A 17,046-nucleotide genomic window follows, 5' to 3' on the forward strand; every position below is an offset into this window, starting at 1 on the left:
TGCAAAAGTGGCATGTCTGTCATGGTGGAAACCAACTGTCCTCTAATTGGACTGGAGGCCCGCTCCATGGGAGGGAGTACATCCCTGATACTGAAAACTTAAAACAGGGGTAGTCATGAGCCTTAGGGGTGTAATGTCTGCTGCTGTCTGGCTAAATGTATATGATATGCTTATCAAACTGCCTAGTAAGCACTTCTCTTAATGTTCATGCCCTTATATTCATGCTAGTCTCACTTTTGGTAGAGAACCTTCTCTTTTCAGATGGCAGTGACCTTGGGATGCCTCAGAAGGCATCATGGTGCTGGAAAGAAGTGACAGGAGTGCTCAGTACTATAATATCTCTATCACACCTTCCAAGGCTCAGGGTCTATTGCGGAAGAGGTGGTGGAAAGAATGTAAGAGCCAAAGGGTAGGGCTCCTTACAATATGCTCCCCCAGACACAAAATGGCCTGGATATCCATGACCTCACAGTGTCTGACACTACTTACACAAGACCATCATATTAGGTAGAAAAGATCATGATATCAAAATAAAAGACTGATTGAGGTGGAGAGGTGTTATGATGGAGAATGGAGTTTCAATGGGAAAAGTGGGGGTAGGGAGGATACTACTATGGGTTATTTTTTGTAATCATGGAAGTTGTTAATAAAACAAATTAAAAAGAAAAAAAGTGCTACAAGTGAGTAATGGTCACTGTCTTATTTATTACAAAATATAAATGTTTCATGGCTTTAGAAATAGTGTATTTATTTAATTGCTAGCAGAGGGAAAGGGAGAGAGAAGAGAGACTGAGAGAGAGAATGGGCCTGTAAGGGCCTCCAGGCACTACAAACAAATCCAAATGCATGTGCCACTTTGTGTTCCTGGCTTTATATGGTTACTGGGGAATTGAACCAGGATCATTAGGCTTTGTAGGCAAGCTCCTTAACTGCTGAGCCATCTCTCTAGTTCTTGTCATGACTTTTAATGTGTACCATAATTTTGTTGATTTCATACACTACAATTCAGATCATGAATAACAGAATATTTTTGTTGGGCAGTCCCTATTTAAGTAAAATTGGCTTTCAGTAAAGTGAATATGATCTTTTATAAAAATAGTATTCTGGGGTTGGAGAGATGGCTTAGTGGTTAAGGTGCTTGTCTGCAAAGCCTAAGGACCCATGTTCAAATCTCCAGATCCCACTTCAGCCAGATGCCAAAGTGAGGCAAGTGCAAGATGGAACATGCCCACTAGGTGGCACAAGCATATGGAGTTCTATTGCAGTGGCTGAGGTCCTGGTACACCAATTTTCTCTCTGCCTCTCTTCCTCACTCTCTAAAAAAAATAGTATTCTGGTTCAGTGAATACTATCTCTGCTTTCCCTTTTATATGATTGGACTTAATTAGCACTGTTCAACTTTTCACAAAGATGGAGAATACTACCTTAAAACCTATTTGATTGGTTTTGTATTTAGATTTCTATTACTGGTTGGTTACATGAATATGTTTAAATACTGAGAAAAAGTCACTGTTCAGAACCAAAGAAGACACACCTGTATTTTCGATGGTGTTCATTAGTTCATTACCAACCATGGTTAAAGATAAAGAAGCAGTTGTTTTGCCTATACTAACTCAGTTAGAATTCCTTGTATCTAAAGATGCTGCCTTTTACTTACTAAAACACATTTTAGTGTGGTTTGTGCATAATATAAAATAAAGAATATTTAACACCTAAAACATTTCTTTAGGGCTGAGGAGATAGCTCAATGGCTAAAGGCACTTGCTTGCAAAGCTCATTGGCCCAGGTTCAATTCCCAAGCACCCACATAAAGTGACACATGCATCTGGAGTTTATTTGCCCTGGCAAGAGGCCCTGGTGTGCCCATACTTTCTCTCTCCCCCTATAAAGTAAAAATTAAAACATTGGGAGGAAATGCCAGGGTCTCTTTCCAGTGTAAGTGAAAAAATTAAGTGCTTACACCACTTTTTGCATCCAGCTTTATGTGGGTGGCTGGTAAATTGAGTCCAAGCCCATCTCTTTGCAAGGAAGTACCTTTGATCTCTGAACCATATCCTCAGCCCCTTTATCCATCTTTATTTTTAAATTTTGTTTATATTTATTTATTTATTTGACAGCAACAGACAGAGGAAGAGAGAGAATGGACGCACAAGGACCTCCTGCCACTGAAATGATACACGCGCCACCTTGTGCATCTGGCTTACATGGGTACTGGGGAATTGAGCCTGAACCAGCATCTTTAGGCTTCACAGCAAGTGCTTAACCACTAAGCCATCTCTCCAGCACCCCCCGCCTTTTTTTTTTTAAAAAAAGGAAAGATATTTCATCAACTGGGAGCTTGCCAAATAGGCTAGACTTGCTGGCCAGTGAGTGCTAAGGGTTCTTCTGTCTCCACTTCATCAGTGCTGTGAGGTGCTGTGCACCTGCCTCCATACCTGGCATTTTTATGCTGGTACAAAGGATTGAACTCCGGTCCTCATGCTTGTGAGTTAAGCACCATAGCAACTGAGTTATCTCCTAAGCCCATTCTTTAATTTCTTTTAGTACTTCCATGCTTAAATGTATTCTTTTAACTACAGATTTAAGTGGAATTGCATTTATTTACTTATAGTTACTAAATTATCATATATTTATTTTAAAACTGAGTTTTAGTTCATTTATTTGTGCTCTGTGTGTGTGTGCATGTGCCAGGGCTTCTTACTTTTGTGGTTGATTTCCAGATGCCCATGCCACTTTTGTGTCTGGTTACTGGGGAATTGAACCCAGGATGGGATGTTTTGCAAGCAGATGCTTCTAACTGCTGAGCCACCTTCCCAGCATTATGTATATGTCTTGGTTTATTTTTATTTTATAAAAGGTTAAACCTGGGCTGGAGAGATGGCTTAGCAGTTAAGCGCTTGCCTGTGAAGCCTAAGGACCCCGGTTCGAGGCTCGGTTCCCCAGGTCCCACGTTAGCCAGATGCACAAGGGGGTGCACGCGTCTGGAGTTCGTTTGCAGAGGCTGGAAGCCCTGGCGCGCCCATTCTCTCTCTCTCCCTCCATCTGTCTTTCTCTCTATGTTGTCGCTCTCAAATAAATAAATAAATAATGAACAAAAAGAAAATAAAAAAAAATAAAAGGTTAAACTTAGTCTAGAGAGGAGGCTCTTACCTGCGGAGCCTATAGATCCAGGTTCGACTCCCCAGGACCCAGGTAAGCCAGATACACAAGGTGGCTGGAGTTTGTTTGCCAATGGCTAGAGGCCCTGGAAAGCCAATTCTCATTCTCTCTGATTGTCGCTCTTTATATTTCTCTCTGCTTACAAATATATTTTTTAAAAAAGGATAGCTTGAGCTAGAGTGAAACCCTACCTTAAAAACCAAAGTAATATTAATAATAATAATAAAGGTTAAATTTTATATCCTCTCACCTCTGAATCCCAGCTCCTCTTTATCTGAGAGCCCTCCTCCATGGGTTTGTTGGTATTCACTCTGGGGTCATGAAAACCTCATTCTATGTGGGGGGACTGTGCCTCAGGATATTCCTATCCACTCTGTGGTTCTTTTTTTAAAAAAATATTTTATTTATTTGAGAGAGAGAGAGAGAATCAATGTGCCAGGGCCTCCAGCCACTGCAAATGAGCTCAAGATGCATGAGCCACCATGTGCCTCTGGTTTATGTGGGTTCTGGGGAGTCAAATGTAAGTCCTTAGGCTTCGTAGGCAAGTACCTTAACTGTTGACCCATCTCTCCAGCCCTGGCTCTTTATTTTTGAGACAGGTTTTTGCTATATAGCCCAGGCTGCTTTTAAACTAGTAGTCCCTTTTGCTCCTGCCTACTGAGTTCTCAAATTACAGATGCATGCTCTCATGCCTGGCTAATTTATTATTTTTATTTATTTTAATGTTTTGAGTTTATGTGTATATGATACGTGTATTTATGTGTTGGAGTGCAGGTGCACATGTGCAGCAGTATGTGAATGGCATGCACATGGGGGTTAGAGGACAACTGGGGTAATACCTTCTCCTTTCATCTTGCTTGATTTTTCATTCACTAGTGTGAATGCCAGGCTCACTGGTCTGCAAGCTTACAGGCGATTCTTCTGACTTCCTTCTTTCCCAAGGTGCTCTGGGATTACAGATGTTTAGTCCTATTCTGCTTTATGTGGGGTCTGCCAATCCAAACTGAGGGTGTCAGGCTTGTAGGGTAAGTGCTTTATCCATTCGTCCATCTCCCCAGTCACTTGACTAATTTAGTTTAATTTTTTTTTTTTTGGAGAAAAAATGGTGTCTTATGCCAATAATGCCACCACTTGGAAGGCTGAGGTGAGAGGATCCCTGTGAGTTCCAGCCTAGCCTGGGTTCCAGAGGGAGTTCCACGTCAACCTGGGCTAGAGTGAGACCTTGCCTTCAGAAACCAAACAACCAACATTTGTTTTCTGAGTTACCAGTTTTTTATTCTCAAGGTAGGGTTTCACTCTAGCCTACACTGACCTTGAACTCTCTCTGTTGGTCCAGGCTGGCCTTGAACTTACAACACTTCTCCTACCTCAGCCTCTTGAGTGTTGGGATTTAAGCAGTGTGCCTCCACACCTGGCTTCTGAGGTACATTTTGGATTACTTATTGCAGATGTGTTGAAATAAAACAGATTTTTGTGTGTTGATTTTGTGCCCTGAAAATTTGATGAATATTTTTATAGCTTTCTTGTGGGGTCATTAGGTTTTCCTATACATAAGACCATGTCATCTGCAAATGAGACAGCTTATATTTTCCTTTCCACTTTAGATTACAATTATTAACTGGACCTGGTGGCACAGTTCTGTTATCTCAGCTGCTTGCATGGTTGACGTTGGAGGTCACAAATTCAAGACTTGTTTGGGCTACAGAATCAGTTGAGGTCAGCCTGGGTACCTTAGTGAGATCCTACCAAGAAATATTGCATTTCTTTTTGATATTTATGGTGTCTGAAATATTTTTATTTATTTTATTTGATTTTATGCATGTGTATATATGTTTTGGCATATGCATGTAGGTATGTTTATATGTTTGTAGGTGCTTGTGTGGATACAAGTGCACATATGTGTAGTCAGAGGTCAACACCCAAGTGTCTTCAACAGTTTTCCACCTCAGTTTTAAAATTTTAGTTATTTGTATGTATGTATGCATGTGTATGTATTGCACTAGGGTTTCCTGCTGCAGCAAATGAATACCACACATGTGCCACTTTGGGTTTAGCTTTACATAGGTACTGGAGTATTGAACAAGCAGGATTTTCAAGTGCTTTTTAACCACTGAGACATCTCTCCAAATTCTCCACCTCGTTTTTTGAGCCAGTGTCTCTTGATGAACCTAGAACTCATTAATTTGGCTAGAAAGCTAGCCATCAAGCCCTAAGGATTTCCTGTATCTACCTTCCTAGTGCTGAGATTATAGGCATGTGCCACCATTCCCAGCTTTTTTATGAATGTTGGGATTCTGCACTCAGGTCTTCATGTTTGCATGGCAAGCACTTTGTCCACAGAGTCATCTTTCCAGCCCCAATGTATTTCTTCTTCTCGTGTAATTGCTCTACTTAGAACTTCCAGTGCAGGGCTGGACAGATGGCTCAGCGGTCAAAGGTACTTGTTTGCAAAGCCTGATGGTCCAGGTTTGATTGCCCAGTACTCATGCAGAGCCAGATGTACAAGGTTATACATGAGACTGGAGATCTCTTTGCAGTGGCAAGAGGCCCTTGCACACCCTTTCTTTCTCTCTTTGATTGTAAATAACAAAAGTTCCTTCTAGAGAGCTGTTAAAAAAAAGAAAAGCAGCACTCGGGAGCAGAGGCAGGAAGATCACCATGAGTTTGAAGGCACCATGAGACTACATAGTGAAATCCAGGTCAGCCTGAGCTAGAGTGAGACCTTACCTGGCAACCTCGACCCACCCTACCCCCCCCCCCGCCAAAAAAAAGAACTTTCAGTGCACTAAATTGCAATGGAAAAAACAGCCATTCTTTTCTTGTCCTTGGTTGAGCAGAAAAGCATTAAGTTTCCACCACTGAGTATGATGTCATTCTTTGATACTGAGGTACTGAGGCTTCTGGACAAAGTGAGCCAATAACATCTTTAATTCTTTCACTTGCAGAGAAAAAAGTTGGGGGACTTTTGATTCCCAGTGATCCCCTGTCATTGTCCTCTTCTTTCTGTGTCTCTGAAGAAACCTGCTAAGCACAACCTGGCTGTGATCACTGAGTTTCGCAAGTGAATGCTCAGTATGGTTGATTGGACATTGGCTGATTTCATTGTCAGTTTCACTGGATTTGGAGTCACCTAGGGCACAGACCTAGGTGTGTTTGTGAGGGTGTTTCAGGAAAGATTTAACTAATGTGAGAAGACCCACCCTAGTATCCCTTGGGCTGGGGTCACTTCATATGGAGAAAGCAAGCTGAGCACCAGCATTCATCTTTCTCTCCTTCTTGACTAAAGATATAATGTGACCAACTGCCTCCACACTTCTGCCACCATGCCTTCCCCACCATGATGGATTGTATTCTCAAACCAAGAGCCAAAATAAATCTTTCTTTCTTTAAGTTTCTTTTTGTCAAGTATTTTGTCACAAAAACAAGAAAAGTAACAAAACAGTTGGTTTCTGGCTCAGTTCTTGTGGCTTGGATGCCCCATTTCCTCAGGCTGGTTCCAGTTCCAGCTTTGGAGAAATCCAGTCTAGTCCTGGTTCTCTTCCCCTCCCTTCTCCCAAGGACAGAAGGGGATTTGGATAGTGTGATGGTTAATCTCAGTTGCCAATTTGACAGGATTTAGAATCACCATGGAAACAATTCTCTCTGCATGTCTGTGAGAGATTTTTCTAGATTAGATTACTTGAGGTGGAAAGACTCATCCTAAAGTAGGTCTTGGACTGCTTAAGAAGACAATGTCAGTATTCATTGCTCTCTGCTTCCTGACTGCAGATGCAGTGTGACCAGCTGCTTAATGCTCCGGCTGCTGGCCTTCCCTGCCATGATGGACTGTAACCTGGAAATGAAAGTGGAAATAAATCTTCCTTCCTTCAGTTGTTTCTGGTCAGGCAGTTGATCACACTAACAAGAAAGTGACTAATACAGTTACTTTCTCATGAAAACAGCATAGGGCAAGGGCATGTGGAAGGACAGGAGTTCATGAAGGAGATAGAGAAGCAATAGTTGGGGGCTCTGCGTTCTGGAGTGGCGCTGCCTAGGCGGGTGGCAGGTTGCGGGCTGGTGGTATCGGGACTAAAGGAGAACTGCGAGCGTGTTGGGCATTTCGCGTCGGGATACCCGCGAGGATGAGTGCTGCCAGGGAGTCTCACCCGCACGGGGTGAAGCGTTCCGCCTCCCCAGACGACGATCTTGGATCTAGCAATTGGGAGGCTGCAGACTTGGGCAATGAAGAGAGAAAACAAAAGTTCTTGAGACTTATGGGTGCAGGAAAGAAAGAACACACTGGTCGTCTCGTCATAGGAGACCACAAATCAACATCTCACTTCCGAACAGGGGAAGAAGATAAGAGAATTAACGAAGAACTGGAGTCTCAGTACCAGCAGAGCATGGACAGTAAACTCTCGGGGAGGTACCGGCGGCACTGCGGACTGGGCTTCAGCGAGGTAGAAGATCATGATGGAGAAGGCGACGTGGCTGGAGACGGTGACGATGGTGATGAGTCACCTGACCCTGAGAGTCCCGACGACTCTGACAGTGACTCGGAGTCAGAGAAAGAATCTGCTGAGGAACTCCCAGCGACTGAGCGCCCCGATGACGTGCAAGATCCGAAAAACAAAAAAGACGCAAAAAGCAACTACAAAATGATGTTTGTCAAGTCCAGTGGTTCCTAACTCCCAACCCCTGTCTTTGTATTAAAAGTAAGCCTTATTGTTACAATGCACAGTGGAGGACTGCTTATAGAGCACAGACCTTTGTATTATAATTTTTAAAAAGACCCTTTTAAATAACTACAGAGTGTTGGCTTTCTAATGCCATGGGTTACACTTTATGGCATGACTATAACCATTTTGTAAAAGGAAGAGCTACATAAAAGAAGAGAGAAATGCAGTACTCAGCTTCTCACTTTAGCCCTCGACCCTGGCCTCAGCTTGCTGCCCTTCAGGAGCGCTACGGGGGAGACACTGAAGTTAGTTGGGGTAGCTATTTCATCTTTTTGTATTCCTTATTTTTCTCATGAAAATCTGATACTGTGACATGTTCATGAAAAGTACTCCCTCAGTTATCTTTTGTTAAAGTGGAAGTGTTCATCACGAGCACTTCTGCTGCCAGTCACAGCCTGACGCACTGCTGGCAAAGGTCGGGTGCTTAGTGCACTCTCGCTGACTCAGCTCTTCTCTTGGACCAAAGCAGCACGGGAGCAAACGCGCAACACCGTGTGCTGAACTGCCGCCGTCATAGATGTGCAATGTTAAGAACCCAAGAAGTCTTTATATAATTTTGGTTAAATTGTATGTTTAAAAGCTTTGATAAAATTTGGCCAATTTTTACAGAAATTATTTCTCTGATACTTTAGTCTTATGTATTTAGAAATATGTAAAACTGGATTTTTTTAAGTAATATGTGACCAAAGTTTATTCCCCCCCCCCCAAGGTCTAAATAACGAGAAAGCAGTTTCCCATATTTGGTTGTGATACCTTTATCCTCATTATCCAAAAATGAGGAGCAGGCTTATTGAATAGGAAGCTGAAAACAGTTCTGTTCATTTTATCATACTGCTCTTACCTGGATTACAAAAAGGCATGGCTGTGATTGTGTTGCTACTTGGAGTGAGGCTGACTCGTGCCCCCCTGCTGTTCTATGGCTGGCATGCACTGCACACTAGCAGGGTGCGTTGGGAGTTAGTGGGTCCTGGAGTAACTGGATCAAAAGCCCAAAGATGGGCTATCCACTCGTGAGTTGAACTATTATACATTGAGATACTAAGCACGTGTTTGACGTGGTGGACTTTGAAAACTCCTATATCACTTGAGGGTTAGAATGTTAGAGAAGTATGAGAATTGGGACCAGTGATTTCTGGTTTATGGACTACAGTTACTATTATTTTCATGTCACCACCACCCCCCACAAGTTACTTTTGTTTATCACATAGTCTGGTGGTAGACAGTATGTGTAACAAATACTTAAAGTTTAGTTTTATTCAATTCCAAAATTTTAGTGCCTGTAGGACTGCTTAAGTAGAAAATTAAAATGAAAACTGACTTATGCCCAACAACAGAAGAGAGAGCAGACAGAGGTATAGGCCGGTACTGCAGCACTAGGGAGGAGGAGGTAGGCTTGCCATTCACATCCTGGTCAGCTTGGGCTGCATAGCCAGACCCTGTCTCAAACCCCCGGCCCTGTCTATCCCCAGACAGAAGAGAGGGGCCGGCTCCGAGATGATCACCTGCATAGCATGCGTGAAGCACGGGCCTGAATCCAGCACCACCGAAGAGAATGGAAGAGACCAGTATTTCTGCAAAAGTATTTTCACCAATTCATTGTTTGTGATGAGTTATTTATAAAGTCCTTGTTCTTATATGTAAATAGAGTCCTTATAAAAACAACAACAACAACAAAAAATAGTTGGCGGTGTGGGAGGAGAAAGACCAGGAGCCAAGGCCATTAGGGAAGTCCTGGGAAAGAGGAGTCCAACAGGAAGGAGGGAGTGGCCACTCTGACCATGGTGGATACATAACAGAAATGAGTGTGCTGGTTTTCCCAGGATAGTGGCAGGTATGCTCAGTGGTCACTGAGGACAGTGGTAGGGAGTAGGGCAATCATGAGGAGGTTGAAGGGAACTGTGAAGGCAGGCTTCAGAGCTGTGCTTCCCAGGACGTCTGATGACACCTAGAGGAGAAAGGGAGAATTGCCCTTAACATTGGGCTGGGGAAATGGCTTAGCAGTTAAATGCTTCTGCCTGCGAAGCATAGAGCCCCAGTTTGAGTCCAGGACCCATGTAAGCCAGATGCACAAAGGGGCACATGCGTCTGGGGTTCATTTGCAGAGGCTGGAGGCCCTGGCGCCTCTCTGACTGTTCCTCTGTCTCTCTCAAATAAATAAATAAAATTTTTTTTTTTAAAAAAAAAGAGGATGGAAAAGGGGGAGGGGTGGCGGAGGCCCCGGCACCCTTCGTGACCCGGCTAGGCCAGGTCGTGGCAGGCCGAGAGGCGCGATGTGGCGGGTGCCAGGCCCGGCTTGGTCCGGGCCGTGCGAAGCAGCGGCGGGAGGCGAGGGTGAATGAGCTAAAGGAGAAGGGCAATAAGGCCCTGAGTGCTGGTAACATAGATGATGTCTTGCAGTGCTATTCTGAGGCAATTAAACTAGATCCCCAGAACCATGTGCTCTATAGCAACCGCTCTGCAGCCTATGCCAAGAAAGGAGACTACCAGAAGGCTTACGAGGATGGTTGCAAAACCGTTGACCTAAAACCTGACTGGGGCAAGGGCTATTCCAGAAAAGCAGCAGCTCTTGAGTTCCTGAACCGATTTGAAGAAGCCAAGTGAACCTATGAAGAGGGTCTAAAACATGAAGCAAACAGTCTGCAGCTAAAGGAAGGTTTACAGAATATGGAGGCCCGGTTGGCAGAGAGGAAATTCATGAACCCTTTCAACATGCCTAATCTATACCAGAAGTTGGAGAATGATCCCAGGACAAGGACACTGCTCAATGATCCTACCTACAGGGAACTGATAGAGCAACTACGAAACAAGCCATCAGACCTGGGCACGAAACTACAAGATCCTAGGATCATGACCACTCTCAGTGTCCTACTGGGGGTTGATCTGGGCAGTATGGATGAAGAGGAAGAGGCTGCAACACCCCCACCCCCACCCCCACCTCCTGCCAAAAAGGAGGCTAAACCAGAGCTAATGGAAGAAGATCTTCCAGAGAATAAGAAACAGGCATTGAAAGAGAAGGAATTGAGGAATGATGCTTATAAGAAGAAAGACTTTGACACAGCACTGAAGCATTATGACAGGGCCAAGGAACTGGACCCCACTAACATGACTTACATAACCAATCAAGCAGCTGTGTACTTTGAAAAGGGTGACTACAATAAATGCTGGGAGCTTTGTGAGAAGGCCATTGAAGTGGGGAGAGAGAACCGAGAAGATTATCGGCAGATTGCCAAAGCCTATGCCCGAATTGGCAATTCCTATTTCAAAGAAGAAAAGTACAAGGATGCCATCCATTTCTATAACAAATCCCTGGCAGAGCACCGAACCCCAGATGTGCTGAAGAAATGCCAGCAGGCAGAGAAAATCCTGAAGGAGAAAGAATGGCTGGCCTACATCAACCCCGACTTGGCATTGGAGGAGAAGAACAAGGGCAACGAGTGCTTTCAGAAAGGGGACTACCCCCAGGCCATGAAGCCATTAAACGGAACCCTTGAGATGCCAAACTGTACAGCAACCGAGCTGCCTGCTACACCAAGCTTCTGGAGTTTCAGCTGGCTCTCAAGGACTGCGAGGAATGTATCCAGCTGGAGCCAACCTTCATCAAGGGGTACACGCGGAAAGCAGCCGCTCTGGAAGCCATGAAGGATTATACAAAAGCCATGGATGTGTATTAGAAGGCGCTGGATCTGGACTACAGCTGTAAGGAGGCTGCAGATTGTTATCAGCGCTGTATGATGGCACAGTACAACCGACATGACAGCCCTGAGGACGTGAAGCGGCGAGCCATGGCTGACCCTGAGGTACAGCAGATAATGAGTGACCCAGCCATGCGGCTCATCCTGGAGCAGATGCAGAAGGATCCCCAGGCACTCAGCGAACATTTAAAGAATCCTGTAATAGCACAGAAGATCCAGAAGCTGATGGATGTGGGTCTGATTGCAATTTGGTGATAACTTGGTTACCCTGTCTTCCCTCTGGCCCATGTGAAGAAACAAGCTGGGACGGCAGCAAGCAGTGCAGGTCAAAGGGAGGGGGGGAAAGAACAGCTTATCTTTATATTTATACATGTCTACCTGGAAGACAGACTCATCAGCGCAACCTTGGGCCCTCCCAGCACACGCATGGTCTTTTCACTGCTGCCATCGAGTCCGTGTCTCCTTCCCCTACCCCTGATCATTGTCTCAGCTGCTCCCCCATAGTTGTTATTTTTTATTTGGGGCAGTGGGCACATACGGGGAGGGGCGGGTGTTCTTCCCAACCTGGGGTCCCAGTTGTCTTCACATTGTTGACTCCATGTCCCTTCTTCAATAAAGCCAGTTGGGCGTGGTTATATGTTAAAAAAAAAAAAGAGGATGGGGCTGGGCATGGTGGCGCACACCTTTAATCCCAGCACTCGGGAGGCAGAGGTAGGAGGATCGCTGTGAGTTCGAGGCCACCCTGAGACTACAGAGTGAATTCCAGGTCAGCCTGGGCTACAGTGAGACCCTACCTTGAAAAACCAAAAAAAAAAAAAAAAAAAAAAAAGAGGATGGAAAAAAATCTACCCTGTGTTTCTACAGGTCCCCACCTGGCCAGGAGGTGAGGCCAAGAAATGAACTTTGGTGCTATGGCAACAGCTGACTCTGGAGCCAGCTTTCCTGTCTGAGAGATTAGATGAGGGGACTGTCCTGCCTTTCATGGTCCTGCAGTGCAGTGCCAGGAGGGGCCACCACCCAAAGTGAAGGAAACTAGCCTACCTAGAAGACAGTGGTGTGCCTCTTGAGAACAGGGAGCACGTTGGGGAGGTGGAGGAAGGGCAGCTGCTTAGGCAGAGGGCCCAGCCAAGGCAAAGGGAGGAATGCATGAAGTGTGGTATCTTGTTTTAACAGCCTATGGCTGAAACCACCTTGATCAGTCCAATCCAGTGATTCAGAACTCCAGAGTGCTGTGCATCCCCTGCCTTTTGTCCACCACCCATGGTGGTCCTTTCTGAGAACAAATGAGAGAGCAAAGGAAGCACCAGTCTCCAGAATTGTAAGATAATAAGATTGTGTCACTTTATCCCACTGTTTACCATCTGTTTTAACAGCATACACAAACTTAAAAGATGCATATGAAGACAAATATAACTTTACTGAAGAAACTAAATAAATTATAGTTTGGGGAAACTAAATAAATTATAGTTTCATGAATGGATGAAGAGGCACACACAGAGAGGGAGGAGGAAGAGACAGAATGAAAGAAGAAAGAAAGATTGGTTGATTGCCAACAAAAATAAAAGAAGCCTGTTTGAAGGGGTTGGGGAGATGGCTCAGTGGGTAGAATGCTTGCCTCACAAGAATGAAGACCTGAGTTCCATCCCAAGGACCCATGTAAAAATGTTAGGTGCATTGAGGTGTGCCTGGGGAGGTAGAGGCAGGAGGATTCCTAGGGCTTGCTGGCCAGCCAGTCTAGCCTCATTGGTGAGCTCCAGATCAATGAGAGACTCTGTCTCATAAAAGGTGGATGGGGACTGGAAAGATGGCTCAGTGGCCAAAGGCACTTGATTGCAAAACCTGATGGCCAGGGTTGGAGTCCCTAATATCCATATAAAGCCAGATACCCAAAATGGTGCATACATCTGGAGTTCATTTGCAGTGGTAAGAGGCCCTGGAATACCCACTTCCTTTCTCTCATTCTCTCTCTCTACTTGCAAATAAATAAATATATTTAAAAAAAGAACAGCAGTGTTTGCTTTGATAACACATATACTAAAAAATTGGAATGGTCCAAAAAAAAAAAACAAACCAAAAACCAAAAACAAAAGCTGGGCGTGGTGATGCATGCCATTAATCCCAGCACTTGGGAGGCAGAGGTAGGAGGATTGCTATGAGCCTAAGGCCACCCTGAGATGACAGAGTTAATTCCAAGTCAGCCTGGACCAGAGTGAGACCCTACTGCGAAAAACCAAAACAAAACAAAAAATTGGAATGGTACTGAGAAGATTAGCATGGCTCCTGTGCAGGGTTGACATGCAAATTCATGAAGCATATAATTATATGTATAAAAAAGGATACTGTTCCTGAGGATGACAGCTGAAGCTGTCATCTGACCTCCACCTTTCCACACACTTACCCCACACAAACACAAACACATGCATAAAAAATGGATTCAAAAACAAATCTGGGAAATGTAATACATAATAGTAGAGCAAGAGGTACTGTAGACATCAATATCTTAGTTAACATCAAACATACTTTGAAGCCAATACTCATTAAAGCAGTGTTCAGGAATTAGAGAATCAATCAAATGGAGCACATCAGACCATGTAAGAATCTATGGTTCTAGAAATGTCATGTGCTAGGTAAGCTGAATAATATTGAGCCCAGCTCCACATGTGACTTTATTGAGAGGCTATCATGTGCTGGGAACAGGCTTGAGACCATCCATAGAGGAAGAGGGAAGAGAATTGGAGAGAGAGGTTGCATGGGAAAGGAATCTTGGGGTCTCCAGATAATAAAGGCCTCAATGGAAGACCAGTGTGACTGAGAAGAGGTCTAAGGCTGGAGGACAGTAAGCAGAGTACACCCTAAGTTGCCCACATGGACTGGGGGAACTGAGACCCTCAGAAGTCAAGGCAGGGAGCTGAGCACTTCTCACCCATAAATTTTGCGCCATACATTCTTTGTCATTCCACTTCTCTTCCAGCTCCACATAGTCTTCATCTCCATTGTTGTCAGGTTGGTTGCCTCTCTTGCCAGAAGCTGCAAACATCCATCAGAGTCAGCCATGGGCCGCCAGTCCATCCACAGCCCACCCTAAACCCTCATTAAGGAAAAGTTGGACTGTGGACTTTGAGGGTGGAAGTCTTAAGTACTAGGCAGAAAGTGGATGGGAATTTAAGATATGGTTTAGAGATGGTGGGTTTGAACATCACCACCATGGAATTGAGCTCAGCAAAGTGAAGTGGATTCAGAGGAATGGACTTGGACAAGGGAGTTGGAATCTCCAGGGGATGGTGGGACCTTAAGTTTAGGAAGGTCCATGGGTCCTTTCCATTAGCAAAGGCAGCATTTGGAGTAGAAGTCTATCCCCACCTCCCAGGCTAGAGACTCTGGGAAGGGGTTCACCTCAGCTGGAGGGGAGTGTTGTTCACCCACTGCCAGGAACCTTCGCTTCTGTGTTCACTGAGGCCAATCCAGCTGCATTAAGCTGTATGTCTGATGTCCCAGTACTGCAGGAGCTTCTGCAGAAGAGGGAGCTGGGAGAAAGAACCCTGATGCATCTTTCCACTGTCCACACTGCTACTCTGCTGCCCTGCTTTCTGTCAGGTTTTTTTCTGCACTCTAGCTGACAGCCTGTAGCCAGACTGTATACACTGACATGTATATATGCTTTGGGTTAGTGTTGGTGTGTACATACTTTGTAGACAATGTTTTCACTTGTAACTCAGCTCAGACACCTGTTGGAGGAGCTATTCCAAATATCTCCATGGTGCTCTAATTTCCAAAGCAGCATGCCTCTCAGATGTAGTGTTCTTCCTAGGGCCTCCTGAATTAATTGTTTCTCCTACAGAAAGCCCTCCCCGACTGCATCTTCTCCACATCTCATCAGCCTTGGGCTCTGAAAGCAGAGACAGGTGGTGGAAGGACATTTTTGAACCTCTGCCATGGTCCAGCTTCAGGCAGAACTGGGATCTACTTACCTGCTCTGCAATACTGTTGACAGTCACCAGGTGGGCCCCAGATCTCTGTAGGAGGACAGTGATGCTTCCCAGCAGCCCAGGGTCCTGGAGAAGAGGTAGCAGCTTCCCCAGAAGATTGCCCAGCCAAGGTGGCACGGGCAGCTGTGGAGGATCAACATGTCCAAGACAGGGGGTCTCTGGCCTCCTCGCCCTGCCTCTGGAGCCCAGGTCTGGACCCTTATTTTGGCTGTCAGCTCAGTTCTCCTCCTTCAAACCCCACGAGAACCATCCTAGTTCTACCCTGCCCACTTCAGTTGGGCAACCCCAGAAGGTGTGTCCCTGCTCCTCTGACCCCTGGTTTCCTTCCAGCCCTGGCCCAGGACCCTCACCCAATAAGGCATTGATCTGGGTCTGCTGTTGCCCAATCACCTGCTCATAAGGAGCAGCAACTAGAAGAAGAGGACATCTGTTATTAAGAACTGACTGTGTGCCTGGTGCAGAGATGGCCCCATGATAACACTGCCCTTGCAGATCATAGTGACCCTAAGGGTCCATGTCACAGAACAGAAAACTGAGTGTTAGACACTGATTTGCCCAGTACTACCTCACCCAGGGCTCAAATGGCCTCCCACCCTGCCCTGCATGCAGCACCCCCTGTGCCTGGGTAGTCCACCTCACAAGTCTTGAAACTCTCTTGCTCAAGGCCCTGGTGTACCCCCTCACCCAAACTGGGTTTCCCCTCATGGTTCTAGGTCTCTCCTTGCAGGGATATGTAGATGCTGGAAACTGCAAGAGAGAAGAGTGTGTCCCTCTCTGAGCCCAAACTGTGTGTTTTCTGTGGTGCCAAGTTCACGGTCTCCAAAGAGTCTAAGATCCTTACAGGGGAGGAAAAGATCATTACCAGATTAATATATAAATTAAGATGGGACAGAAAGCTGCCCATGGTCACACAGAAGGATGTGCAGCTCAGATGTCCCAGCCCTTTGGGTTAGTATTGTCCCTGAAGAAATCCCCAGACATCAAGGAATCCATGTTTCATAGCCACAGCTAACTAAGACCCCTGCCTGTCTTGGCTTGAACCAGTGTAGTCACCAAGAACACAGAAGAGGGCCAAAGAGAAAAGAGGCAGCAACAGAAGGCAAGGGACTTGAGTCAGACCATCTATAGGATCAGCAGATGGGCAGAGCTGAGGTCTCAGGGGCACACCCAGCCCTACTGGGGAAGACCATTCCCCACTCCCTACCTGTGACCCACTTTAATACCTGGCAAGCTCTTTAAGCTGCAAGTGGGACCCTAAAGGTAATTCTCAGAGAATCTCTGGCCTCTGAATGCGACCTTCTCTTCTAAATGGGCAGAACACAGTCAGCTGGTCTCTGAGGATGAGGCCAGGGAGCTTGGACACCTCAGGCCCAGCCTACAGACAGAAGCAGACTGATCTGGAGCCTGGACCCTGCCCTCCCTGCCAGCAACCAGAGGGTGCCCAGACTCACTGTGGCATCCTGGCTGCTGGGGCTCCCACTCTCCTGTCAT

At 45.5% G+C, this 17,046-nt stretch overlaps 1 protein-coding gene, 1 non-coding gene and 2 pseudogenes across 2 annotated transcripts; 3 read left to right on the forward strand and 1 right to left on the reverse strand.

The window, feature by feature from the left end:
• Nucleotides 1–7,184: 7,184 nt before the first annotated feature.
• On the forward strand, nt 7,185–8,330 carry LOC101598065 (small acidic protein). The gene has a single exon (XM_004672194.3). It carries the CDS (start codon nt 7,281–7,283, stop codon nt 7,824–7,826), a length of 546 nt encoding a protein of 181 aa, XP_004672251.1. The 5' UTR covers nt 7,185–7,280; the 3' UTR covers nt 7,827–8,330.
• A 1,041-nt stretch (nt 8,331–9,371) lies between these two features.
• LOC101614565 lies at nt 9,372–12,133 on the forward strand (annotated as a pseudogene).
• A 773-nt stretch (nt 12,134–12,906) lies between these two features.
• On the reverse strand, nt 12,907–17,046 carry LOC101614850 (annotated as a pseudogene).
• On the forward strand, nt 13,792–13,894 carry LOC123461235. The gene has a single exon (XR_006637529.1). It is a non-coding gene; the product is annotated as a U6 spliceosomal RNA (small nuclear RNA).

The sequence above is a fragment of the Jaculus jaculus genome, chromosome 5, assembly GCF_020740685.1.
Source record: "Jaculus jaculus isolate mJacJac1 chromosome 5, mJacJac1.mat.Y.cur, whole genome shotgun sequence".
NCBI classification, from domain to species: Eukaryota; Metazoa; Chordata; class Mammalia; order Rodentia; family Dipodidae; genus Jaculus; species Jaculus jaculus.